The sequence below is a fragment of the Myotis myotis genome, unplaced genomic scaffold, assembly GCF_014108235.1.
Source record: "Myotis myotis isolate mMyoMyo1 unplaced genomic scaffold, mMyoMyo1.p scaffold_m19_p_3, whole genome shotgun sequence".
Lineage (NCBI taxonomy): Eukaryota > Metazoa > Chordata > Mammalia > Chiroptera > Vespertilionidae > Myotis > Myotis myotis.
The window spans coordinates 146,412,724-146,440,445 of NW_023416335.1; the positions used below are offsets into that span (position 1 = coordinate 146,412,724).

The following is a 27,722-nucleotide window of genomic DNA, read 5'->3' on the forward strand; positions in this document are numbered from 1 at the left end:
TAGTAGATGGTTGTATCAAATACCAAAATGAATTAAAGTTTCTAAAATACTGTCATTTATCCCACAGCCTCACATATTTAGGAAAGAACTGAACGTTTATTCTGTTATGACACAAACTGACTGTGTGACCTTGGGGCAGTCACTTAACCTCTCTGTACCAGGTGTCTCCTATGAAGAATGAAGATAATAGTGTCTTTTAAAAAAAATTTTTAAATCTTCACCCAAGGACATGCTCAGAGAGAGAAGAAGGTTGAGAGAGAGGGAGAGAAGGAGAGAAACATCGATTGGTTGCCTTCCATATGCTCCCTGAGTGGGGATCAAACCTACAACTCAGGCTTATGCCCTGACCAGGAATGAAACCAGTGACCCTTTGGTACACGGATGATGCTCAACCAACTGAGCCACTCTGGCCAGGCAATGATGTCTTCTTTAGCTATCTCACAGGGTTGTGAACATTTATTGAAATCATGTATACACAAACACTGAAAAAATAAGAATAAATGGTCTCGAATTTATCCTCAACACACTCTTCTGTGGATAGCAACCACTATCCAACATGTAATTGATTAATCTGCTGTCCTCGGCCACAGACCTGCAGAGTTGCATAATTGAGGGCAAGGGAGGGAAATTCCACATACAAAGAATACTATGTAAATGGTGCCCCCTGCAGGTGCTTGGAATAGGAAACAGCAATTAATGGCAATTTGAGGCTTGCTTTAAGGTTGGAATGGAAAGTTGGAATTTCTCTGCTTTACCATTGTTTGGGCTTCTAAAGCCACAGCTGAGGAGCATAATAGGAGAGCTTGAGCTGAGGAAGGCAATTCATCAGAAAGCAATATGGGTACCTTCTGAAAGGGCTATGGAAAATGTGTCTCAAAATGCTCTCTACTCATGCTACTCCAAGTGTGGTCCCCAGGCCGGCAGGGCAGAGAAATGCATATTCTTGGGCATCTCCAACCTATTGAATCAAAAGCTGTGGGGAGGGGACTCAGGTATCTGCCACATCTTTGAAAGACAGACATAAGCAATCATCCCTCCAGCCAGCTACACAGCAGGGAAGCAGGCTGAATGAGGTGTTTTAGAAGAAATGTGGAACTGAAGGAAAGCCTAGTCATTTACAAGGAGAATCTGAAGGAACTCCACTGGGGAATGAATAATATGTTCATTATTCCACTGAACATATTTCCCAAAACAGGCATCTGGAAATAACTCTGTTCTTTGCAGCAGACCTTAATTTTCATTAAATTGGTCAATTTACACTATGGGGTCATAATCTATTTCTAAAGCTGTTTTGATTGACAACCCAGAAGACCAATGACTGAGTGAGTATAGTTTGGGTGTCATCTCACCATTCTCTCTCCAAGGAGAATTCTGACAAGTTTGGTTTCTTGAACCCTCCTCTCTCATCTATTACAACCCTCTTACAGTCCCCCTTACATGAGTCTCTGCTATTGGGAGGAATGATTCTTAGGCCCCCAAATGAATCTGAATTTGCTAAATGAGATTCCCAGTTCTCCATTTAACGTGGTCAGGTCTTGTAACATCTTTAATTGTCAAATTTTTCTTCCATCATCCTGGAGCTCAAACTAACAGCCAGGTGACAGCCTAAGAGGGCACACTTGGCTTTTTTGTAGAATGCAGGTTGGTCTGCTCTCTGCCCAACTCATAATGCATAGACCTGTATGGGGCCTTCTAGAGCCTCAGTGGCAGGATGTGTGTCCTGTGGACATTTCTAATACTCACTGATTCAGAAAATATAGCCATTTCTGAAATTGTTTTTCTCTTGGTTGGCATAAACATTACACAAATAGATCCAAAAGTCTATATTCATTTTCACTTCTGCATTATGGGGTTAGAATGGACAAAAATATCAATAAGATATTTCTATTTTGGGATGGGGAGGTTTTGTGTTATTACCATTATTATTCTCATGTTTGTTGGGGTAACCCTTGTTTTACTCAGTACACTTATAAAATAGGTTGTTCTCTTTAACCAAAAATTATGACTAGAAGAAAGCAATCCAATTTGGAGTGCAATCGTATCTTTTCTTCTATTTTGTTCATATTATTTAGTGCAATCATTTTTTAAAAACATTTTTATTTATTTCAGAGAGGAAGGGAGATGGAGAGAGAGATAGAAACATCAATGATGAGAATCATTGATCGGCTGCCTCCTGCACACCCCCTAATGAATACTGAGCCTCCTGCATGCCCCTCCTGCATGTCCCCTGTGCCCTGAGCAGGAATGGAACCATGACCTCCTGGTTCATAGGTCAATGCTCAACCATTGGGCCACCCAGGCCAGGCTAGAGCAATCATTTTTTTTAAATTCATTGAATGGCATGACACCCAATCTATACTGAGTACATATTTAATGTCTTTTAGTATTCATACAGAATGTGAATTACAAACATTTTCAACTTCTCAGAGTCATCCTTATCAGTTAAACTATCATATTGCTTTGGATATGAGGAGGCACCAGTTAGCAGGGTTTGGGTAACAGCCTGTTGGACAGAGGAGTTTCGTCTCGGCGGCAGCCAGAAGATAGCTTTACAGGAGCTGCCAGCAGGAAACAGAGGAGCCTCGACACCAGGTAAATTTTTCAAAGTACGCAAGTGACTAGCAGACTGCCAGGTTCAAATACGAGCTATAAGGCTCAGAGCAGCACGGCCATGATATCTAATCTCTGCTACCTCTCAATTTATTCCTTCCTATGAGAAATCAGGAACAATAAACAACCCAGTTTCTAGACTTTATTTCAAATCAGATTTGTCATTGCTGCAAAGCAAGCCCAGATACATCCAGTGAGGTGTGGAGGACCACCCTGAAGGCTGCTGAGGGAGGACAGGAACCTTGTCCTTGGCTCATGAGCAGGGGGAGGGCCTCACCTGCCTCTCCCGGGAGGAGCCTCACTTGACACAGGTTCCATCAAGCCCCACAAAACTCAGCCTGGGGCGTGCACACAGGTGGGTGCGCAGCCCAGCCCTCACCCTGGGACATCTGAACACATCAGGGTTTTACCTCATTCCCATCATTACTCCACCTCCACTAAAACTCTGAGATGCAGTTTAAGGATTTCTACTAAAAGGTGGCTTATTATTTTTAATTGACTAAAAGGATTACACAGAGGGCCCTTTGTTTCAGAATAGCTCAAGGAAAGACTCAGTGCCCCAAATGGGCAGAACTCGTCCCCAGATCTAAGGCTAACAACCGCCTATGTGGGCGTGTCCACGGTGAACGTTTTTCCCGATTGGAGTTCTCATGTCTTCCCTGTGTCACTTCAAAGAGACATGACAGCACCCCCTCCCAGGGCTGCCAGGCCCCTGGTTGCCTGTTCCCTCATGGCCCTGGCACCCTCAGCTGTGGCCAGCCTGGCCTCACAGCTGCAGCTGCAGCTGCCAACAGCTTTCTGTTCTCCTCGCTGCCAAGACTCTGTCCACAGCTGTGACCAATCAGTCATAAAGCAAACCGTACTGAGCCATTCCTATGTGCTAGGCAGGGGCCCAGATGCCCCTGGGGTCCCCCATCACTTCAGGGCATGAAATGCCTTCTTGGCACTTTCTGTGCCCTGTGGGCTTTGGGGTCAGAGAGAACTGGGTTGTTAACGGGCTCCATCATTTATAAGCTGTGTAAGTTTCTGTCCCTCTTCTACCTCCATTCCTCTGGGTGTAAATGTTGTCATACAAATGGCCCTGGCCAGTGTGGCTCAGTTGGTTGGAGCATCGTCCCATACACCAAAAGGATTCGGGTTTGATTCCTGGTCAGGGCACATACCCAGGTTGCAGGTTCAGTCCCTGGTTGGGGTTCACGTGGGAAGCAATCACCCCAATCTCTCTCTCTCTCTCCCTCTCTCTCCAGCCTTTCCTCTCTCTTAATCAATTGTATCAATTTAATCCTTGGGTGAAGATTAACAAAATAAAGAATGTGATACAAATGTAAAACAATATACAATGAGGTCATATCTAGGTAATTTAGTCCAGTGTGGTTCTCAGCTGCAGCACTATTGGCCTTTGAGGAGGGTAATTCTGTGTTGTGAGGTTGTCCTGTGCATTGTAAAGTGCTGAGCAGCCTCCCCGATCTTTTCACATTAGATGCCAACACCCTGGACCTGTGATAACCAAGAATGTTTGTGGACATTGCCAAGTGACCCTTGGTTGAGAACCACTGTGTAAAAATTGTAATAACAGCATCTGCTATTACCATCCTCAAGAAAAGCACATGAGATCCAGAAAAGTCAAAGGACTGAGCTTACCCTTACTATGATCCTTTCAGAGATGTGGGCAGACAACAAGTAGAACTGGTCCTGATTAGCAGCATACAGTCCAACCACCAACATGAAGTATCTAATTCAGAAACAACAGACCCATGCCAACACATCAGGGAAGAGAGTCATAATTTGTGCAATCAAATACGACCCCACAGTTAGTCAATAGTGAATTTGCCTAGACGGGTTTATGTATTGAAGTTTGCATTTTTTTTTTTTATTGCTTAAAGTATTACAAAGGGTATTACATATGTGTCCTTTTTTTCCCCCCGCCCTTGACAGTCCCCTAGCCTCCCCTATCCCCCAGTGTCTTATGTCCATTGATTATGCTTATATGCATGCATACAAGTCCTTTGGTTGATCTCTTACCCCCCTCCCTCCTGCCCCTCAACCCTCCCCGGCCTTCCTGCTGCAGTTTGACAATCTGTTCAAGGCAGCTCTGCCTCTGTATCTATTACTGTTCAAAAGTTTATAATGGTCTCTATTATCCAGGAATGAGTGAGATCATGTGGTATTTTTCCTTCATTGACTGGCTTATTTCACTTAGCATAATGCTCTCCAGTTCCATCCATGCCATTGCAAATGGTAAGAGTTCCTTCCTTTTTACAGCAGCATAGTATTCCATCATGTAGATGTACCCCCGTATTCTAATCCATTCATCTACTGATGGGCACTTAGGCTGTTTCCAGATCTTAGCTATGGTGAATTGTGCTGCTATGAACATAGGGGTGCATATATCCTTTCTGATTGGTGTTTCTGATTTCTTGGGATATATTCCTAGAAGTGGGATCACAGGGTCAAATGGGAGTTCCATTTTCAGTTTTTTGAGGAAACTCCATACTGTCTTCCATAGTGGCTGCACCAGTCTGCTTTCCCACCAGCAGTGCACAAGCGTTCCTTTTTCTCCACATCCTCTCCAGCACTTGTCGTTTGCTGATTTGTTGATGATAGCCATTCTGATAGGTGTGAGATGGTACCTCATTGTTGTTTTGATTTGCATCTCTCGGATGATTAGTGACTTTGAGCATGTTTTCACATGTCTCTTGGCTTTCTGAATGTCCTCTTTTGAAAAGTGTCTATCTAGGTCCTTTGCCCATTTTTTGATTGGATTGTTTATCTTCCTTTTGTTAAGTTGTATGAGTTCCCTATAAATTGAAGTTTGCATGTTTAAAGATTTTACTCCCCAGCTCTAAGCTGCCCCTCCTGTGAAATGAGAGAGCATTTGGTTTACTTGCTGTTGTTCTGGGCCCACTGTTTGCCCAGTCTGAGGTATCTGTGTGCCCTGTAGCCTTCCCTGGGGAGACATCGCTGGGGGCCTGGCTCAGCGCCTGTGTGCTGACCTGGCGCAGGCTGCATTCCCAGGCCCTCAGCAAGCACTGCTCCCAAACCGTGCACAACAGGAAGTCTCGTTAGAGGTCTCTTTGTCCAGAGTCACCCAAGCCACATGTCCTAGGCCTCAATGGAGGGTGACTCCACGGGGTCTGCTCAGCCACAGCGGACCCTTCCCATCCTAAGCTGCTTTTTGGCCGTTTACCCTGTACCTTCCACACCCTCCAGTCATGACTTTAGCCAAAGACCTGGACCCTCCCCTCCAATTGCTCCCAATGGCCGTTTTCATCAGTTATTTCAGTTGTTTCTTCATATGTACCACTGAGGAGACATTGTTAAGATCAGACCATTTCTTAAAAGTCAAAATGAAAACTATCCCAATTAGAGAAGCTTTTGCTTTAATACCTGCATGAAAAAACTTCACTAACTTCCTCTGTAACACTCTACAAATTCTCCAATCCCTAGAGAATAAGTTCTCCTTTGTATCTAAAGTAAATCAGGAATAGTAATAATAATTATTATTATTAGCTACCACCTACCGAGTGCTCAATGTGTCATGAATAGGCTAAGCAGTTTATCTATATTTTTTCACTTAGATCCCCCAAATAACCCTATTGGAGTAGAATATGGTTATTTTCCCCATTTTACAGAATAGGAAAATGAGTCTCAAAGAGGTTATGTGCTCGAGGTCACCCAGATAGTCAATGGCAGTATCATATATTCAAATTCAATTTTTTCCAACTCTAAGACCTATATTCTAAGACCAGTGGTTCTCAAACTTGAGAATCCATCAGAGTCCCCTGGAAGGCTTATTAATACACAAATTGTTGGGCCTCACCCCCAGAGTTTTTGATTCAGTAGGTCTTTGGTGAGGCCTGAGAACTTGCATTTCTAATAAGTGTTGAGGTTATACTGTCTCTGATAGTCCTGAGACCACACTATGAGAACTATAGGTCTAAATTACCAGTGCAAATGTAGTTTATTTTTCTTAATCAAAAAAGACTACAGCAAAGCTTCAGGATTCAGAGCACCATATTAGTGACCAGCACACAGGTTTGAGAAATGCAGTCAGTCCACGGCCCTCAGATGACAATGAGACATGAATGTATGGTCACCCCCAGAGAATCATGGAGGGGACCAAGGCCAGCAGGTGTGGGCGGGGCTGGGTGGGAGGGCAGGCATTGTGGGGGTGAGGATGGAAGAAGAAAGATGGCTAACAGTAAGGGAGATGTGCTATAAACGGAGTCAGAGAAGGGAGGGAAATGGCTGAGGGAGGCCCAGTTTTCAGGCTAACAGGGCCCCGAGGGGCAGAGGGGCCCCTGGAGGCTCTGCCTGTTCACCTAAAGTGCTGGCCACCCAGGATGGCACAGTGATGCTGGTACCTCTGCTCAGGATTCGGTTTCCCCTTCTTCCTCATGTTATTTGCTGTGGTTTCACTGAAGTGTAGTCGGCCCAACGTTACTTTGGTGACTTGGTTGGCCAGTAGGTCAATTCTAAAACAAACAGCAGAAATACCAAGAGACTGTAAAAGAACATAGAGTCTTTGAGCGTATGTAACCATTCTGAGAATCTCACGTTCGGTCCCCGGTTCCTGTCACATTGGGGAGGACAATTTATTCTAGTTGCTGATTTGTAATAAACTACCCATAGCATGGCCAGGAACGGGACCAGGGAAGTCCACGGAATAACTCTTGAATGGAAATGCTCACTCGGCAGGAGCTCAAACCCAGAGTGTCTGGCTCATGGGGCTGTGCGCTCCCTAGACCACATATGGGTTCTTTTACCTCCACGATGAGGAGAAAGACATATTTTATTCATGCCTCTGCATCCATAGCACTCACTTCATGACTGAAGCAATTTCTCTAGGTTCCTTGTGTATTTGGAATTGCATCACAGCTCCTTTGTGTATTTGCCCTGTCCAGGCCTGGCTGTGGGAGGCTGCTTGCTCCTTAGGAAGACGGTACACAGCCTCGAGGGAGGACCAGGTGCGCCAGGCAAGTGTAGAGCTGTGTTTGTGCAGGAGGCTCCTGCTTGAGCATCAGGCTGAGTGAGCCCCAGCTAAGGGACCCTCTTCTTCCCGCCCCAATGGGGTTAACTCAGGGTCAAAACGCGGAGGGTTCTCAACTACATCCCAGCCAAGTCAGTTGAAAAGCAAATCTCGCTCCAAAGTGATTCTATTGGGGACTCTCTCTTTGGACTGCCAAATTGTTTTGGAGAATCCCAATCCTGAATGCTTTCTGTTTTGGAACTCACTATGCAATCTATAAACATATCTTTAAAAAATAAGAAAAAAAATGGATTGTAAGCACAGGATGGATCCAGTGCCTTGAAATTAATTCTATCATACCAATTTAAATTTAAAAATTAAAAGATGTAACAATAATCTATCTCAAGAAACCAAATTCATTAGCAAGGTTGTCAGTAGCAAATGATTATAAAAATAATAATGGTATAAAAATGGAGCTTTTCATAAGGAACTGTTTGCAATTATGTCAATGCATTTTACCTACTTTGTTTTTGATAGCATATGTTCAAAACATTAGCATATTATCATTTAGTTTTTACAGTAGGATTTACTTAAAATAAGCAAAGTAAATTGAGCAATAGGTCTTCTTCCCAAAACATTCCCAAAGGAATTCAGAAAAGAAATTCTTACCTAACAGGATTGAACATCTTTTTGCTCCTATCTGCTTGGGACTGTTCAATAGCAATTATTTGATTGGTGGCTTCCATCTGTGTAGAACAACATAAATTAATTACTTAGAAAATTAATTCATTAGTAAAAATGTTCATTGGTAAATAATATTCAAGTACTTTCAAAGTTTTCCAAGATGTTAGTTTAGGAACTGGGCAGAAAAGACATATACGACATGTCCCTGACCTTAAAGTAGTGTGCTCGCTATTGGTGAGGAGAGAAACAAATACCTGTGAAACTACACAGTGAAAAGACAAGACCACAGAACATTTCAGGTAAACAGTGAGTACAGAATGAGCTAGTACAAACATCAGTTCCAAGACACAGGAGCAACAGAGCTCAAAGGATGCATTCATTCAGTCACTCATTCATTCATTCATTCTGTAAATATTTGGTGAGCTCCTGCTATGCACCAGGGATTGCTCAAAGCATTAGAAATGAAAACTTGACCAAATTAACAGATATCCTTGACCTTGCAGAACTTACATTTTTAAAAAAAAAAACAAAAAACAAAAATGTTTCTATTGATTTCAGAGAGTAAGAGAGATAGAAACATCAATGATAAGAGAATCATCGATTGGCTGCCTCCTGCATGCCCCTTACTGGAAATGGAGCCTGCAATCCGGGGAGTGCCCTGACTAGGAATTGAACAGTGATCTCCTGGTTCATAGGTCGACACTCAACCACTTAGACACACCAGCTGAGTGCAGAGCTTAAATTCTAATAAGAAAAAACAATGATAGCCCTGGCCAGTGCTGCCCAGTGATTAGAACATCTTCCCGTGTGCCAAAGGTTCTCAGATTTGATTCCCAGTCAGAGCACATACCCAGGTTTTTGCCTGATCCCAAACCAGGGCACATATGGGAGGCAACTGATTGATGTTTCTCTCTTTCTCCCTCTCCCTTTTACTCTCTCTAGAACATCGGTTCTTAACCTGTGGGTCCCAACCCCTTTGGGGGTCGAACGATCCTTTCACAGGTGTTGCCTAAGACCATCAGAAAACACATATATAATTACATATTGTTTTTGTGATTAATCACTATGCTTTAATTATGTTCAATTTGTAACAATGAAACTGGGGGTCACCACAACATGAGGAACTGTATTAAAGGGTTGTGGCATTAGAAAGGTTGAGAACCACTGCTCTAGAATCAATATTTTAAATGATAAAAATAAACAAAATATCGGAAATGACATTTATTTGTTACTTGCTACAAACTCTTGTTATTATTAGTGAATATTGGCAATGGTGTATTGAGATCTGCCCTGTCATCTATGGCTTGTGGGTATTTGCACAGTAACAGTCTTTCTGAAAGTCATTGGGCAACCTACATCAAGAGTTTTAATAATGTTCATATTTTTTATGTGTAAATTCCTCTGTTGGAATTCATTCTCATGCAAAGATGGGTATATTCAGATGTTTACTGCAATTTTATGAACAAAAACAAAAAATTCGAAATAAAACTTACAATAATATAAGAATTCCTATGGTACATCTATACAATAGAAATCGATATCACCTTTGTAAACAATAGGTGATAAAGTCTTTGATATCTTATAGTGTTATTTTTACAATATATTAACAATATGAAATTAATTTTAATAATGGAAAAATTAAGCTACCAAATAGTGAGTCCAAATATGAATAAATTTTTTCTCTTCTTCATATTTTTTGTGCTTCAAAATTTTTACAATAAATTTATTACTTCCAAAATCAGAAAGTATGGTTTTTGTTGTTGTTTGCTTTTATTTTGTTCTCTTTGGTTTGGTTTGGTTAAGAGCTCCATTTGAAGGAAGAGCAGTCTAGCTCCAGTTTGGGAGGCTAAGTCCAGGTTAATGATCAGAATAAAATATGTGTACAATAGCTACTCCTCCCATTGAGGCACTGGGTCTGAGGTAATAATTTAATAGATGCAATGACCAATCAGAAGTCATTCTGCCTGCATCCCAAACCCAGCTCTATCATGTATTATCTTGGATGAATTGTGTAACATGCTGGGTCTGTAACTGGAAAAGAGAAGGTATCGACTAGCTTTAGTGTAGTGGTTCCTTGTTTTAAATCAGGGACCTCTGAGAGTTTAATGAAAACTTTGAACCTACTCCATATAAAAATGAACCAGTATGAAAAAATACAAAATAATTAAGAATACATTTAGTGCCCGGTCAATGTGGCTCAGCAGTTTAGCATGGACCCAGGAACCAACAGGTCACTTGTTCGATTCCCAGGCAGGCCACATGCCCTGGTTGCAGGCTAGATCCCCAGTAGGGGGCGTGCAGGATATAACCCATCGATGATGTTTCTCATCGATGTTTCTATCCCTCTGTGCCTCTCCCTTCCTCTCGCTCTACAAATCAATAAAAACATTTTTTAAAAAAGAATACATTTAGTAGAAGAAGTGCAAGATTTATACACAGAAAAGTGCAAAGCTGCAGCTTCTGAGTCCAAGGTTAAGAAATTGGCAGCTTCCGCTTCCTATGTCCTGGAATATTTATTCTTAGAACCCCTCCACCTTGCTGTGAGGAAGCACAAGCTATCCTGCAGAGAGGTCGCATAGAGATGAGCCATGGCCTCCCAACCACTGCCCCTTTGAGCTCCTGGCTGATGGCCAGCACAAACTTGACAGACAAGTAAGTGAGCCATCTTGCAGATTGGATCCAGGCCCAGTTGAGCGGCCCCAGCTAATGACTCTTGGACAGAGGTGCGCTATCAGAGCAAACCCCTAACCAAGTTTTAGATTTGTGACCCACATAAGTGATTTTCAGGACTTTAAGTTGCTGAGATTTGAGGTAGTTTGTTATGCAGCAACAGACACCTGGGACACTTAATAAATGTTCGCTGAATTAAATGGAAGGAACTATAGACTTACCTTAACCCCAAAAGCTTTCAAGTAAAACATTTCTATTGGCTTTAGACCCGTTTGGGTTTTGACAAATTTTGGACTTCCCCAAACTTGGATGTGGATGGTTATCTGAAAATGATTCTTCTTTTGGCAAACAAAAGCTTCATCTACTGGTGAAAAATTAAATCCTTTGTCCGTGACAACTTGATAGCCTATATTGGGTCTATGAACAGAGGAATACAAGAAACCAGTTTCACAAATATTTTCTACACACTTTCTTTCATTAACCACATTATTTGTGTAAACATTTCAAGAAATATGTTGCAGGGAGTTCCTTTTGCTATATTTACCGGGTAATCAATCAATTTTGTGAATTTTTAACTGAGAAAATGAAAATGATATTTCAAAACACAGCTGGCTCTCTCACAGCTTTTTATCTTCTCACAAGGAAGGAGCACAACTCTTGCCAAATGGAGGCATCATTTCCTCAGCCTGCCTTTTCCCTTTGTGCTTTCTAGACTTCTAATTTCACTCCACCGTCCGATAGGAAGGCATAGGCTAGACGTTGGGAAGTCACCGCATTACTCAGACTTGTGAAATATCTGGGATAGAATTTATCTTTTTCCTCCTTTAAAAAAAGAAGGCTCTAAATTTTATCAGCAACACCATTCTCAAATAATCACTCAGATGAATGAACATTCCGCCCGCTGGTGATCCTATGAGTAAAGCAGGCGGGTCAGAAATACCAGGGACAGCTTTCCACCAGATCAACCAGAGCCAGTCATCCTACGATTGAAAACTTGCTTTCTCTGGAGTGCGCTCATTCCCTTTTTATCCACCCAATCCGGTAACTGCACCCGAAACCTACTGTGCCGATTATTTCTGCAGAAAGGCAGCAATGGTGGTGGAGCCGCTAAAAGAATACATTTAGTATTCTTTCCTTGTTTTATCAAATCATTTTCAATAGAATGTCACATGTTTCATTAAATGCTTAATTAATTCAACATCTTTACATATTTAAATACTTTTCCTTTTTATTTATCCTTATTGTTGAAAGTATTACAGATGTCCCTTTTTCCCCCCATTGGCCCCCTCCATCTCGAACCTGGCCCCCCTCCCCCCCCCCCCGCCCGCCCCCAAATAAAACGTGTTAAATGTGAAACATTATCAAGTAGAGATGAGAATATAAAGGTTGAAAACTCCTTTGTGAGTTTTTTACGGATGTTGTAGCTACGGAACATGACTTCTAATTCATCAAGGATTCTGAATGTGGGGTTTTCCTCGGAAGGAAGCTCCTTCCTGCGACCCCGGGCGGGCGGAGAGGCAGTCCTTCCTGCTGCGCTGGCTCTCTGCTACTGTGGAATTTTGCATACTGGGATCTCCATTTGTAAGGCCGCCATTATAATGAACAACCTAGAGTTTCTCATTTGCCCTCTAATTCCAGAGACAGAAAATATTAATGGGCCTCTTGGGTAAATAGTGTTAGTTCTTTGCAGGTAAAGCACCTTCTCAATGAATCAAGTCACCAGGTCATTGATTACCCTCAAGGAGCTGATCAGTCAAAGCCTCCATAATCACAGTGCAGCCAAGAAAATCCATTGAATGAAGAATTTGATAAAGACCACATGTCTTATGCCATCTGGGAACTTTATATTGACTCAGGTTTCTAGAACTAATCTGCTGATTTGCTCATCTAAAGGCTACGTGGGTTGAACTGTATAGATTTTCCGACAGAGGGTAATAAGAACTGTCTTGGTTAAGAAAAAAGGAAATATCCTGTTGTGATCTTCCATGTATCACTGTCAAAAACTCTGAAGGGAGCAGGTAAGGCTGACAGCTCAGATATGAGCCTGAAATTTAAGGATAGCTATAACAGAAACTGAACCAAACAACAATTATACTGCTGAAGATGATTCTGAATCTTAAACACCAATCTCTGGTTAAGAAATCTATTTATTTAAGCATAGCAATTCTGTTTTTGATATCAAAAGTTAATTATAAAGTCATCTTAACTGGCTTTTTAAAAGCTCTTTTTTAACGGAGGTTTTAAATATCATCCAGGAAAAAAAGAGATCAGATAAATTTTCAATCCCCTAACGTTAATTAGGTAATTTAAGGAAATAATATTTTTGTAACAAATTAGACATAATAACCTAAGAATTCACAAGTGATTTTCTTTCCCAATGATCTGAGTAGTGAAACCAAGAGGGCCAGATGAATATTGCCTTTCTTTTTGCTTAAGAAAAGTGAATTGTGGCTTCAAAACAAATCTTCCTTTTCACCTTTGAGTTGATTCTGCCAGTGTTCCCATTTTTTCTAGATCAGTCGAGAATAGATTGGCTGTTCAAATAAACTTTAAAATCTAATCTATTCAAGTAAAAAGAGAAATAACAGTCACCTGGAAAGCTTTATTAACTCAGATTCAGAGAGATTAGGAAGAATTAAAAGGTGTCAATTAAAATACTGTGCATGTGGGTGAGTTTCATACCTGGGTCCTCATATTTAAGATAGAATACGGGACTCCCCCCCCCCAAAAGATAATCAAATGAAGACTGACACTCAAAACCAAGACTCTTCCTTTCTTTTTCTAAGTGCACACAATGGCAAAGACACAAAGCTGTGACATTTCAGTGATACAATTAGCAACTTGCTTCTTTCTGCCTCCAATTAAACACACCAACTCCCAAATCTGTTCAACTCTAGATTTTTAAAAAATAATTTATTTTATTTTTCCATCACCATTTATCCCCTCTATGCTCTCTTCTACCTCTACTTAACTCCTTAGATTTTGTTTTAAGGAAAATATTTCTTCCTTCTAGTTCATCTTACATTAAAGTCCTAATGATAATTTTTGCCCTTAAAGAAGTTATACTTGAATTTGGAAAATAGCACGAAGGCCCTCAAGTTTGTAGGCCGATGTTTCTTATTTCATATTATTTTTTATTTCTTGAAAAATTTATTTTATAACCACTAACATTTTCTAGTGTTTTGAGAAAGCATTCATTTATAATCAACGAAAATTCTAGAAGATGTAGGTGGGTAAATTATATCTTAGGGAATATAGAAAAGTCTTAAAGAATGTTTAAGAGCAATAATGTATAAGTCCATGTTTGTTTCTTGAAACCATAATGTCATAAGAATAAGGTGTAACGTTCCCAGTGTAAGGATATTTTGTATGCTTTGATTTCCATCTCTGAATACAAAGCCATTAATGACTATGATTACTGCAGCGTATGTTAAAAGTATGAACTTGACAATACTGATTGGTAGCATAGAAGCTGGGGGAGGAAGGTATCACTGACTAAAAACGTATGTGGCCCCAAAATGTATTCTCTAAATTTTTAAAATCACTGCAGGATTACATATTGGTAATTTTGGGAATTTCCGTTTTCCAGATTTTATTTTTTTAATATATTTTATTGATTTTTTTACAGAGAGGAAGGGAGAGGGATAGAGAGCTAGAAACATTGATGAGAGAGAAACATTGATCAGCTGCCTCCTGCACACCCCCCACGGGGGATGTGCTTGCAACCAAAGTACATGCCCTTGACCAGAATCGAAACTGGGACCCTTGAGTCTGCAGGCTGACGCTCTATCCACTGAGACAAACCAGTCAGGGTTATTTTCCAGATTTTAGTTTAAGCTGGGCATATGCCCCTAACTGGTTTGGCTCAGTGGATAGAGCGCTGGCCTTCGAACTGAAGGGTCCCAGGTTCAATTCCGGTCATGGGTACATGCCTGGGTTGCATGCTCAATCCCCAGTGTGTGGTGTATAGGAGGCAGCCAATCAATGATTCTCTCTCATCATTGATGTTTCTATCTCTCTCTCCCTTTCCCCTCCTCTCTGAAATCAATAAAAACAACAACAACAACAAAAAACTGGGCATGTGATCTGAGAAAGATTCCCTCCTCCCTCATTGTTCAGTGGGCAAATTATAAGGAGTTAGACTTATGAGTCTGGATTCATGAAGGCCAGAAACCCATGTCCCAGTTACTCATTAGTGAGAATGCAAAACATAGGGAGTAAGACATACCTTCTCACTGGCCCATCCCATTTGGCCAGGGTGGCATCAAATCCCAAATACTTGGGTTTAGTCTTAAGAGTTAGCTTTTCTCCCTTCACCCTCCAGCCCACCACGAGGGATTCCTAAGGCCACTTACAGTTTTTCGTAATGACCATTTAATAAACTATGCCAAGGAACACTTTGGTATGGCTGCCACTTCAGAGCAGGGGAGCACTGGTCAGCAGGCATCATGTTCTGTCCCTCACTGCCATGGTCTTGCATTTCGCTGCTGTAACTCCTACTCGTCACTGCAAAGAAATAGGTGTGTTAGGTCTTTCCCACAAGGCTGCTTTTCCTAGACTCACAGACAGCTACATGGAGCTAATGAACAGGCCATTAGAAGGCAGAGTGACTGTGTGGGAAGCAACAGGGTTGGGAGGCAGGAGGCATGCGGCTAGCCTTGTTTCCTCAGCTATAGAAAGAGCAGCTTGAGGTCAGTGGTCTCTAAGGTGCCAGGGTGAGTACTTGTTGGAACCATTGCCCTCATCCTGCACAGCATCTCCTCACTTCCATTCTGTGTGGTCCCAGTGAAGTACACTCTCAGCCTGGGGAGGGTGGGAAACCCAGCCAGGCTTGGCCAATCCAAGTACAGCATTCACTAGAGTGTCAATAATTGCATCAGATAGCCACCTGGCCTAATCCAACCCAAGCAGAGTGGATTTCAGCACCACTAGAATGCAGGTTCAAAGATGCTGTGATTTTTGCATGAGGTTTGAACCTGGGAGATATATCTCCAAGAGCTGCTGGCACCATCTGGGGACATGAGGGACAAGCCTCTCTAGGAAGAAGCCAGCACAGTAGAAGGCACATTGAGAATGAAGGGCACCCAGCCGGATGGGGTGATTTGAGTTCTGGGATCCAATCTTAAACTCTTGGGTTACAGAAGTCAGTAAATCCTCTAGTTGCTTGTTGTTTGTTTGTTTGTTGCTTAAGGCAGTTTGAGGTTTGGGTTTTTGTCTTTTGTTTATTTGTTTTTGTTCATTGCAAACAGTATATTCTAATTCGTTACAGGTCCCTGGTGGCACCAAGATTCTGTGGTCCAACTAGCTTTTGAACTTAGATGAGTTATTTTTTCACATAGTGTCCTACTTCCCTCAACTGTGAAACAGAAATGAAAACAGGTGTTTTGCCCAACTTGCAACGTTACACAGCAGAGAAAATATAGTGACAGCACTTTCAGAAGCTGATACCAGGAGAGAGTGACAGCAATTTCGCACGTGCAAGCTACTATTTTTGCATAACTTGCACATTGTCTTAATCTGAGTGTGCCTCCAAACTGTACGATTCAACCACAGATAATTTTAATGTGAAGTCGATTGGTACGTTTGCTGTTCCCCTTTTCTTTGAACTCCTCTGCCATTACTCATGCCTAGCATCAGGAGTGAAAGGGAAACAGTGGTTGTTCATGAGATCGGGTGCAGGCTGTAAGAATGATGCAGAAATATGACATTAGCTCCTACAGAGCGCACTTAGCCCACAGCTTGGGAAAAGGCAGGGGGGTGTGACCGGGTTTCCTTTCACTCACCCAACTTTCTTTCTTTATACTTTCACTAAAGGCCCGGTGCCCAGATTCGTGCACATTGAAAGGAAATTAATTAGAAGGTGGCCGGCAAGATGGGACTGGGCCAGATGGCCAGGGCTCGAAGGGCGTCTGTGGAGTGAGAGGGGTCCCTCCGGCAGGTGGGGCCCTTGGCCTGGCCTGTGATGATTGGGCCAAAACCAGCAGTCCAACATCCCCTGAGGTCCCAGAGTGCGAGAGGGAAGTCTGCAAAGTTGCTGTAGCTCGGCATCTCCTGGGTTGAGTGTCTGCCCCGTGGTGGTCAGTGTGCATCATAGCTACCAGCCGGTTGGCCAGTCAGTTGGCTGGTTGCTTAGCCTTTTACATATATAGATTGAGGACTTCTTAAAATAAATAAATAAGGTGCTTCAGGTTGCTTTTGATCCCAAATGCCACAGAAAATGTGCTTTTCTTGGGGTATCACTATTACATGTCACCTAAGCAATACATCTACTTTTTTGGTTTTTTGTAAATATGGATTTGGGAATGATTTCTCAAAACCCTGAGAAATGTTTTCCCAGCTGTGAATGAGGAGATCAGCAATGCAAGGAGCTCTTTGTGTCCTCACTCCTCCAAAAGTTATCTGGCCTTAAATATCTTCAAAACTACAACAACAACAACAACAAACCTTTCTAATAGTCTCTTGTTTGTACCAAATTCAGAGAAAGGGAGAAACTGGTTCTTCCAGCTCTCCTTCCTCTCTCCTCCAATGAAGAGAAGGTAAGTGAAGTTCAAGAACCTCAAGTTTGGAAAGAGTTTCAATCACAACTCTACGCTCAATAGCTATCTGATCTCAGGGAATGATTTAAGGACTCTGGGCTTCAGTTTCTTCATCTGTAAAATGGGAGTAACCTTATAACACCTCCCAGGATTATTGAAGGGATTCAATGAGTAATGTCTATAAGTGCTTAGCATAGTGTCTATCGCCAGTAAGAGTTTAGACAGTGGTGTCATCATCACACGTACTTGTTTCAGCTCAGGTGACTTATTCCCAAGAAGCCTTGGTAAATACTTCATTTCTTGGCCTCCGTGGTCACACTATCTGATGTGAGAATACCAGCTGATTCAGCCCTTTCCCGCTCAAGCACGGTGGCAAGGGCAAGGTGCCAGGGGAAGGAGCCCAAGGCCAACTCCACTCCTGCAGGTGCTGGTAGGGAGGGTGTGCAGTGGGAAGAAGGCATTGTCCTCAAGGATAATGGCACTTCCCACCCTTTCTCATCCTGGCAGCAAGGGTATCAGAGCAGCCACTCAAAAAGGACTGACAAAGCCTGGCTCCTCTGGGAGCTGGCTACCAGCTGGTGAATCCCAGGGATGGGAATCTGGGGCCTCAGGCTCACACCAAAATTCTGGCACAAGCTTAAGCCTATTCAAGAACTTAATAATATTACTAATAACACCTACTATTCCTGTGTGTTTTCTGCACCCATGGGCACTGTCCCAGACACCTGACACAGTTCCTCATCAACATTAACTCATCTTCAAGGTAAGGACCCCTTTTTAATAAACTTTCTTTATTGAAGTATAATATACACAATGGATTACGATCATTAATACACAATTTGATACTTTTTTATAGAATGAATTATACCAGGTAACTACCATTATCAAGAAATAGAACACTCCAGCACTCTAGAAGACACGCCCCCTGCCCTCTTCCCATCACTGCTTTCTTCCGCCCGAGAATAATCACTATTCTGAACTCTAACATCATAGAGAAGTTTACAGAAATGGAATGATATGATAGGTACTCTTATGTGATGGTTTCTTTTGCCCAAAATTATGTTTATGAGATGCCGGGAGCCGGTCCATCCTTGCTGTTTCAAGGGACCTGGCATATATGGCATACTGCTCTTAATATGTTTGCTCACCTTCTTGGCACTATGTGTTTTAACCAAGGTCTCCTCTCTGAGAAAGGTTGTTTCCCCAAGTAGGGATTTTCCCCTGAAGTTAGGGAGGGAATAAAATCCCTCAACTAAGTGCCAGGCGGGTAATTAATCACTTTAACTACGAACAATCATGCTTAAGCTACATAATCTTTACTCCCTGGAATGGAGATAAGAAATGCCCTAACCTTTGTAATAGAAATTGACAGGATTAAAATCAACTGGGATAAATACGGATGTAACAAGACAATAAACAGCAGAACCTCTCTGGAGATCCTGGCTAGGCTGCTGATCAACTGAACACTGTCTCCGTGTCATTCCTTCTTCGCCGACTCCGTCCACACCTTTGGGGACCCCTGGACCCGCTGGGGTTGGACCCCGACAATGAGATTCACTTATTATTGTTGTAAATGGTAATTGTTTGTTCATTTTCATTGCTGTACAGTACACCATTGTACAACTATACCACTATTTATCCTGCCCTTGGTGGTCATTTGCGTTCTTTTCAGTTTGTGGCTACTATGAGTAATATTGCTATGACTGTTTTTGTGCATGTCTTTTAGTGGGCCTATGTACAAATTTCTGTTAGGTATATTCTAGGCGTGGAATCACTGGGTCATAAGATATGCTTTAGTAGATGCAACCAGACAGATTTAGAAAGTGGTTATGAAGAAAGGATTCTTAATCTCACTCAACAAATGTGGAAACAGGTTCACAGACCTGAAATAACTTGCTTAGTGTTACAGCATTTAAGTGGAAGAGTCGGGATTCAGACCTTTCTCTTCCCTTCATGCTACACATAGGCTTTCTCGAGGAAATGTAACAGAAGAGAGAAGCAGAAATGTGAAGGCAGCAAACTGCTCAAGTCCCAACTTTTTGGAGAAAACTCATAGCTTAGATTTGAATGTCTTTCAAAACATTTTTATGCATTCTTTTTTTTAATATATTTTATTGTTTTTTTACAGAAAGGAAGGGAGAGGAATAGAGACCTAGAAACATTGATGAGAGAGAAACATCGACCAGCTGCCTCCTGCACACCCCCCACTGGGGATATGTCCGCAACCAAGGTACATGCCCTTGACCGGAATCGAACCTAGGACCCCTGAGTCCACAGGCCGACGCTCTATCCACTGAGCCAAACCAGCTAGGGCATATGCATTCTTTTTTTAATAATCTTGGAAAATGGTGAAGTAGAACTTATGACTCTTAGTTGATAATCAAGGAAAGGGAGGCTTTAAACGGTCCCAGTTGCTGGAGAGATGAGACAGTCCCCTGACTCTATAGTGTGAATTCAGCCGCTGCACCTCTCAGTGAGGGCCAAAGGTCACAACTCCGGAGCTGACAACCCCTTTTATATTTGATGTGCAAACCATACGAGGCCACGGACCCTTAAATATTTGGGGTTCTGATTAGGTGGGACCAGGAACCCTCTCATATTTGGGATCCAGACCACGTGGGGTCAGAGCCAGCTAACAGGAGGCTGCCTTCCAGTTGCCTTCTCTCAGAGCAGGATTTTACATGTACTCAGAGCACCCCAGTAATTCTACACTGTGAGCCCTAAAAATGGGGATCTTGGAAAACTTGGTCCAAGTGAACTGCTGGGAAGAAGGTCACCAGCATATTACCTCCCACCAAATCCCTTCCTATAAGCCTAGCATAAGCTCCCCCTTCCTCTACCCACATGCCATCCCCCAGCACCTTGGTGAAAACCCTGGGCCTCAGCGACACCACATCTGAGCTCTCCACTAGAAAATGTTTGCTGAAAACATAAACCGTAATGAAAACGTGGCACTTGCAATTACTTGAGTTTGCCCCCCCCCCTTTATTCCCCATCTGCTCATTATTATTCTAGAACCATTGTCTAGAGCCAGTTGTCTTCACCAGCTTTTCAATGACCTTTGAATGGGTGTCCAACAAGGGACTCAAGGTTTCCTATCTGCTGGGACATTTCAGGCAGGCTTCCACAGCTGTTCTCTGGAGATGGTGACAAATCAATGCCCTTTCCGGGGACAGGCAGCAGAAACTCATCACAGGGTGGAGCTTAACTCTGAAATGACCAGGGCGAGGAAAGACGCATCTGGTTACGTGAGGAAACCCTTGGAAGGTTTGGGTGACGCGCCTGGTACTCTCAGTGAGCTGGTGCCTCTGTGGGAGAGCGAACAGATGGTCCTCTCGTCTGGCTGGGAATGCACTCAGCCTTTTGTGCTTGAGAATCATATTGAAGCTGAAGACTGGATGCAAGGATGTCTGCAGAAATTAGGCAGGTGGGTGGAGAGCTCTACATCATCTGGAAAGGGGCCCTTATTTTGCATTTTGTATTTCTACGGTTGGAATAAGAAAAATCAAGCAACTGCTGACCACAGTGGATCTATGCAAAATAAAAGACCGTAGGAAGTTTGGACACACAAGGGCCTGAAGTCCAGCACAACTCTGCCCCAGCACTCCCAGGAGGTGGCAATGTGAGGGAGTCGGCTGAAGGGTGAAGGCATCGTCCGCTAAAGGACCCCCTGCGCCCAGGCTGGAGCTGAGGCCAGCGGTCCCTAAAAGCACCAGCTTTTGTGTGGCTGGGAAAGGCAGAAGCAGTGACCTCAGTGGGCACTTTCACACCGCCTACCTTTGACTATTTACAGTGGCTAATAGAACTGATGTCTAGTGTTATCCGTTTCCCTAGCAAGTACCATAGCATTTACTCTGAAAATTCTGAAGTTCAAGGCTCCAGACTAAAAAAAATACCCAACTTTTCTCAACTCGATCACATCTCTAAGCTCAAAACACAATGTGTCACATGTTATAGAAGACAAAGAACAAAGTGGGCTGACCACTTGGGCATCAGATGATTGTGCTAAAAGACTTCTAAAATGATGTTACAAAATTTTGAAGAGCTACTGGGAACCTGCTAACTTGAAATAAATGCTAGAGAAACTCAACTTCCTACCTTCCTGCTCCCCTGGAGGAATCCTCTAAAGCCGTGCTTCTCAGAAAAACTGCCGTGAGCAGCAGCATCCATCGCTGGGAGCTTGTTAGGAAGACGGGATCTGGGACCCCATCTAGGCTGACTGTGTCAGCTCTGACTGTCCCCTGCCCCCGCTACCTGTGCACACTGCCGTGGAGGAACCGGCACTGACAGAGCAGTGAGCACACCGCAGGCTCTTGAAGGTGCTGCCAGTTGCACAGCTCCCCCAGGCCTGGGTCTGGGTCCTCAGAGACACACTGTCCTACAATTAAAAGGACTAGTGTGCCATCTGCAGCAGAGAGAGTGAATGGCATCCCTTCCTGGGAGTCCTGTATGACCCCACCTAAGACTGCAAGAACCATTATTACAATAGAGAAGAATTAAACTCCCAGGGCCAATCACTGTCCTTATATGAGAGAGAAAAAATGTTGTAGGGCTGCTCCAAGGCTAGTTAAAAAAAAAAAGCCCTGACTGAATGGGCTGGGCAGCGACACAGCGCCCCCCTCCTTCCTCTTCGCCCTTGCCCCTCCCCGTTGGCTCACCTGGTCTGGAGTCCTGGGCCCACATTGGACAGTCCCCGGCGTCTTCCAGCGTCTGTGTGCCCTTTCTCTTCTTTGTTGGTGGCAATGAGGCTCTAAAATCAAGAAACCAAAATGAAGTCAGGCTCCTTCTTTGCTCTCCATGTCACAGTAAATAAAATTTAATGTCACAGTTCTCTGTTCTCTGCCTTCTTAAGTCTAATTCTAATGAATTAATGTTCCTTGGGCCCTTACTAGTCTGCAAAACCAGGTCTATGCATGGAGTGGACAAAGCAAGCCCCTATTCCATGAGTCTTACTGGTGGTCTCCAACTTCATTTTCCCTTACTCAATGGACCCGGATTCACCTACTTGAAAAATAAACTGACAGCCCTGGCCGGTGTGGCTCAGTTGGTTGGGTGTCTTCCTGTGCTCCACAAGGTTGCCAGTTTGATTCCTGGTCGGGGCACATGGCCAGGTTGCAGGCTTGATCCCCGGGGCCATGCACCAATTGATGTTTCTCTCTCCCTCTCCCTTACTCTCTCTTTAAAATTCAATGTAAAATCTTTAGAAAAATAAAATAAAATAAACTGGCAAAGAGAGAGGACTCATTGAGACAGAGAAGATACCGACTTAAAATACAGGTATATATTTTACACCTGAAATTTTTTTTCACATGGAATTTTACCACAATTTTCTATGGCCTTTACTCTTTTTTGCCATCTTCTAAGCCCAACAGTTGGAATGAAAAGGGAAAAGGGGGGAGGAAAAAAGGAGAAAGGAATATTAGTGAGTGCTGAATTGAGAGATACTTTTCTGAGAGCTCAGGCACAAATTCCCTCGAGTACTCTACCTGCGGCTGCAGGAGCGAACAGGGCGTTCTCCACCACCCAGACTCTCCCCACGCATTCCTGACACTTTAGCTTTTCACTGAATGAGAAGGACCTTGGGTTCAGCGGGTTTTAAATGAACAGATGGTAAAGCCAAGAGCACCGGCCTGGCCATGTCTAATCTGTGTCTCAACACTGCCATCTCCTGGACAGGACGCCACTGTTCACTCTCTGCTGGCACTGCCTGGGGCGGGCTGCGCTGAGGTCTTTCATAACTAAGTATCTCGCTCCTTACCCAGGGCTGTGGCACAGAGGCTGCTGATGGTAAGAACAACCCATCCCCAGATGGGAGGACACAGACTGGTCCAGGGCGGTGGCGGGATGACCGGTGTCTGGGCAGCAGTTGTGGAAGTCGTGGTGGGCAAGGCCGGAGTCGCTCACGTCGGAGGAGCTCTGTGGGGGGTGCGCAGGCAGTGTCCCGGGTGCAGCAGCAGAGTGGAGAAGAGCCGCTGGGGTCCCCACCGTCGGGCAGCATGCCCCTGCGGGGACACACAGGTGAGAAGGGCCTCCTCCCCGCCACCCAGAGTTGAACAAGGTGCACTTTGTGCGGGAGGAGCGGGGCACTCACCTTTGACCTGTGGAGGAGAGCAGGAGTCCGATGTGGAGTAGGGTGGGGTATCTGGGAGCTGGCCTTGCCTGAGGATAAACCAGACATGCGTTGCTTTTTTGTAGTAACTATTCCATCATTATATTTTTGTCACAAGCGGAGGTGGCCCTCCGCGTACAGCGCCTCCAGGGACGGCTCCAGGTGCTCCAGGGGCCAAAGCCCACCGGACCACGCCCAGGGTCCTGTATTAAATGAATGGGCTTTGAGTCAGGCAGACCTGGGTTTGAGTCCCAGCTCTTCCACTTCTCCGCTGTGTCTCCATAAACAAGTACCGAGCCTTTCCAGGCCCTGGTTTCCTCACCTATAAATCGGGAATATTCATTACACCTTCCTCATGGCTTCACTGTGAGAATTAAATGAGATACTGTGTGCAAACGCAGAATGCCCCAAACCTAGAAAGTGCTCAGTAAACTTAAATTAACACTACTACTGCTTTTGAACATTTTCAAAGTACGTACACCAGAGAGAGATACAGTTTGGGCTAAGACAACTAAAGCAAGAGTTTTCCAGATGTGCTTTGGGAGATCCCAAAGTTCTTGGAAGTAGCTCAGGGTTTTATAAAAGAAATTTTTTAATGCCTTGGGGGTGGGGGGACATAACATTCATATATTGAGGTGCAAGTAAAATTTTATTTAAAAAAATGAGTACCGCTACTAACAAAGTGTGAAAACTTCTGTTCCAAAAAATCTACAAGTCCCTAATGGCTCAGAAAGTCTGTGACCCGCCCAGCCGGGCGTGTGGCTCAGCGGTTGAGGGTTGACCCAGGAATCAGGAGGTCACTGGTTCAACTCCTGGTCAGGGCATATGCCTGGGTTGCGGGCTTGATCCCCAATGTGGGGTGTGCAGGAGGCAGCCGATCGGTGGTTCTCTCTCATCATTGATGTTTCTATCTCTCCCTTCCTCTCTGAAATCAATAAAAATATTTTTTAAAAAAAGAAAGTCTATGACCCTAAGTCATACATAAGCACCACCATCCTCCACTTGATTCTCTTGCTGGAGAGTAAGCCGTCATGTTTTCCTTGGTTGATTAAGACTTCACCCTTGTACAATACAGAAAAAAGTCTGCCTTTATTATTTGCTAGGAAAGTTATGCTTTCTTCTTGATCCTTTATAATTTGTTCACTTCTTATTAATAAGGGAAAATAGAACAAACATACTTCTAAAGTTCTCCAAAAACCCCACCCGAATGAAAGTGAAGGAATAAAGAAGCATAAACACAAAAGAACATGGAGCGCATGGGCAGAGACCACACCAGGCCCTATTTCAATGACACTGGTGCAGACAGAAGTCGTGTGGATGGGAACTGAATCACAGGATGGAAAAAGCCGAAACAAGACTTCCTGGGGTGACAAAGGGGACGTAGGAGCCAACAGGAAATTATCTAATTCAAACACAAACCCAGAGAAGCCCAAGTCATGGGAGTTACCAGGAGCCTCTGGATTCGGGGGCTGAAAATAAAAGGATCCCTTGAAAATTCGATGAAGGAACAGCCGGACCCTTAGATCATCTTCCCCAACCTGTACCGCCAGGCAACTACCTCCATCCCCCAACAGAAGCTGACAAAGCTTCCGCTCTGGGGAAATGAATCCCAGGAGACTATGGAGCGCCTGGGCTAAAAATGGGAAGATTAATTAAAAGTCCAAATGCTGAACTGAGACCTTTCCTCAACTTGGCTCTGCAGGCACTCAAGCAGGTTTCTCATGGTAAGAAATGCAAGGTTGTTCCCTAGAAAATTCAGATGTGCTGGGAGAGGTGGGGGGTGGGGTGGGGGGACAATCATATTTTGAAGTCACCCAAGAAAATAACCAGTCCCTGCCTGATCACTCTACAACGAAGCTCATCCTTTGAGAAGAATGGCTTGCACACAGAATATCTTAAACAAGAACAACAAGGAAGGAACAGACAGTTTCAGAAAGCCTTTCACGTTAAAGACAGAGAACAAACAGCTAGATAAATAGGGAGTGCAAAAGAATCACAAAAAGCTCTTCTGCTTCTGATGTGGCTGGTGAGCTCCTACCAGTCCTGACCCTCCCACAGATAAAAGCTATGAACTCTGGGGGAAAAAATTAATCTACCCCGAAACAATGAAAAGTGGGCAAAAGCAAGAAGATTCTAGAGCAGCCATGGGCAAACTACGGCCTGCGGGCCGGATCGGGCCCGTTTGAAATGAATAAAACTAAAAAAAGAAAAGATCATACCCTTTTATGTAATGATGTTTACTTTGAATTTATATTAGTTCACACAAACACTCCATCCATGCTTTTGTTCCGGCCCTCCGGTCCAGTTTAAGAACCCATTGTGGCCCTCGAGTCAAAAAGTTTGCCCACCCCTGTCCTAGAGGGACACTGAAACTTGGACAGAGATAATGACATAAGATGAGTTACTGGTTTACAGCTCTTAGCTTTAGGGCTGGTTGAAGTCAGAACCACAAAACAGCTAAAATGCCCATAGAAACCTACAAACTTTCTGGCCTAAGGAACCAGAGAAGAGAGTGTGAGGCAAACACAGCTGCTCAAAGTGAATGAGGAATCTTGGAAAAGAGAGATCTAGAGAATAGAAACTCCAGATTTTATAGAGAAACTCTGATAAGTGTCTGGCTGACTCCTGAGCCATCCATGTGTGGGGCTAAATTCACACAGCCCAGCCAATGAAAAAGGACTAAATTGAATTTGAGTTACTTTCCAAGAGACAGACTTTGCAAATTGAGTCTAGGCAAAGTAATTGCCTAATAAAACAAAAATATACAGGGTGTCCCAAAAAAACTTATACACACTTTAACAGCTGATAGCTCATTTGATGGTTTGTTGTTGTTGTTGTTAGATTTAACCCATTGGAATTAATAAATATTCAAAGTGTGTATACATTTTGAGGATACCTTATATATACTCTTCAGAGGAATATAAGATAATCCAGAGAATCACCATGTCCAGGATACAATTAAGAATTCCTCAGTGACTTAGTAGGAATAAGTATCTTTTGGTTACCAACTCTAAGTTGACAAATAAACTGAGAAAACAACTCCTAAAAGAACGTTATCCATAAATTCATTATTCCAACAACAACAAAAAGAGAACTACTCGATAAAGAAACAGGAAAATGTAGCCCAGCCTCCAGGAAAAGAACAGTCAGTGGACACTAATCCAGAACTGATTCAGATACTAAGTTAGCAAAAAGGAATTTTAAGCAGTGATTGTAACTAAGCTTAAAAGTACAGAAGAAAATGTGTTTGAAAAAATTTTTTTAAATATAAAAATCTCAGCAAAGATATAGACACTATTAAAAAAGAACTAAATGGAAATTCTAGAATTGAAGACAATTTTAGATATGAAAACTTAACATTTTTTTAAATCACTGGGTGGCATAACAGAACTTGAAGATAGATCAATAGATATCATCCAATCTAGAGAACAGAGAACGAAACAAATTAAAAGAGATTCAGGAACTTATGGAGAGGGTGGAGCAGAAAGTAAAGATATAATGGCCCAAAACTTCCCAAATTTGGTAAAAGACATAAATGTATAGGTTCAAGAAGCTCAGCAATCTTAAGCAAGGTAGACACCTAGGTCATCAAAGTCACATAGCCATAAACCAAAAATAAAAGTAGCTTCAAAACTAACCAAGGAAAAACAACGTATTACATGTAACAGTGACTAAATGATCAGTGACTTCTAATCAAAATCTCCAGGGGCAATAAGACAGTCCAATATCTCTAAAGTGCTAGAGAAAATAAAAACTGACAATCTAGAACTTTATATCTAATGAAACTATCTCTCAGAAATGAATGCAAAATAAAGACATTTTTAGATAAAAAATTTTTAAGTGAATCCATGAATAGATATGCACAATAAGAAATGCTAAAGGCATTATTCAGGTTAAAGGGAAAGACAGATGAAAACTTGAAAGTTTAGGAAGAAATGCAGAGAATAAAAAATGGTCTATATCTGAATGCAAATTACTTTTTCTCTTGATTTAAAAAAATACATAGGACTGTAGCAAGCAAAAATTATGTTATCTTGTAGAATTTATAATGTGCATAGTTATAATACTGAGGACAACTATGGTATACAGGATGGGATTGGGGGATAAATGGAATTACACAGTTGAAGATTCCACATTTCTGAGA

The 27,722-nt window shown here is 42.9% G+C and overlaps 1 protein-coding gene across 1 annotated transcript in view; it reads right to left on the minus strand.

Moving 5' to 3' along the window:
- MYRFL (myelin regulatory factor like) overlaps positions 1 to 27,722 on the minus strand; it is a 116,336-nt gene that overhangs the window by 48,039 nt on the left and 40,575 nt on the right. The window contains exons 3-10 of the mRNA XM_036298975.1: positions 23,561 to 23,628; positions 23,228 to 23,471; positions 22,128 to 22,219; positions 15,289 to 15,439; positions 11,155 to 11,350; positions 8,249 to 8,325; positions 6,975 to 7,085; positions 4,252 to 4,342 (exon numbers count right to left, since the gene is read on the minus strand). Coding sequence (XP_036154868.1) covers positions 4,252 to 4,342; positions 6,975 to 7,085; positions 8,249 to 8,325; positions 11,155 to 11,350; positions 15,289 to 15,439; positions 22,128 to 22,219; positions 23,228 to 23,471; positions 23,561 to 23,628 — 1,030 coding nt within the window. The remainder of the gene's footprint in view (positions 1 to 4,251; positions 4,343 to 6,974; positions 7,086 to 8,248; positions 8,326 to 11,154; positions 11,351 to 15,288; positions 15,440 to 22,127; positions 22,220 to 23,227; positions 23,472 to 23,560; positions 23,629 to 27,722) is intronic.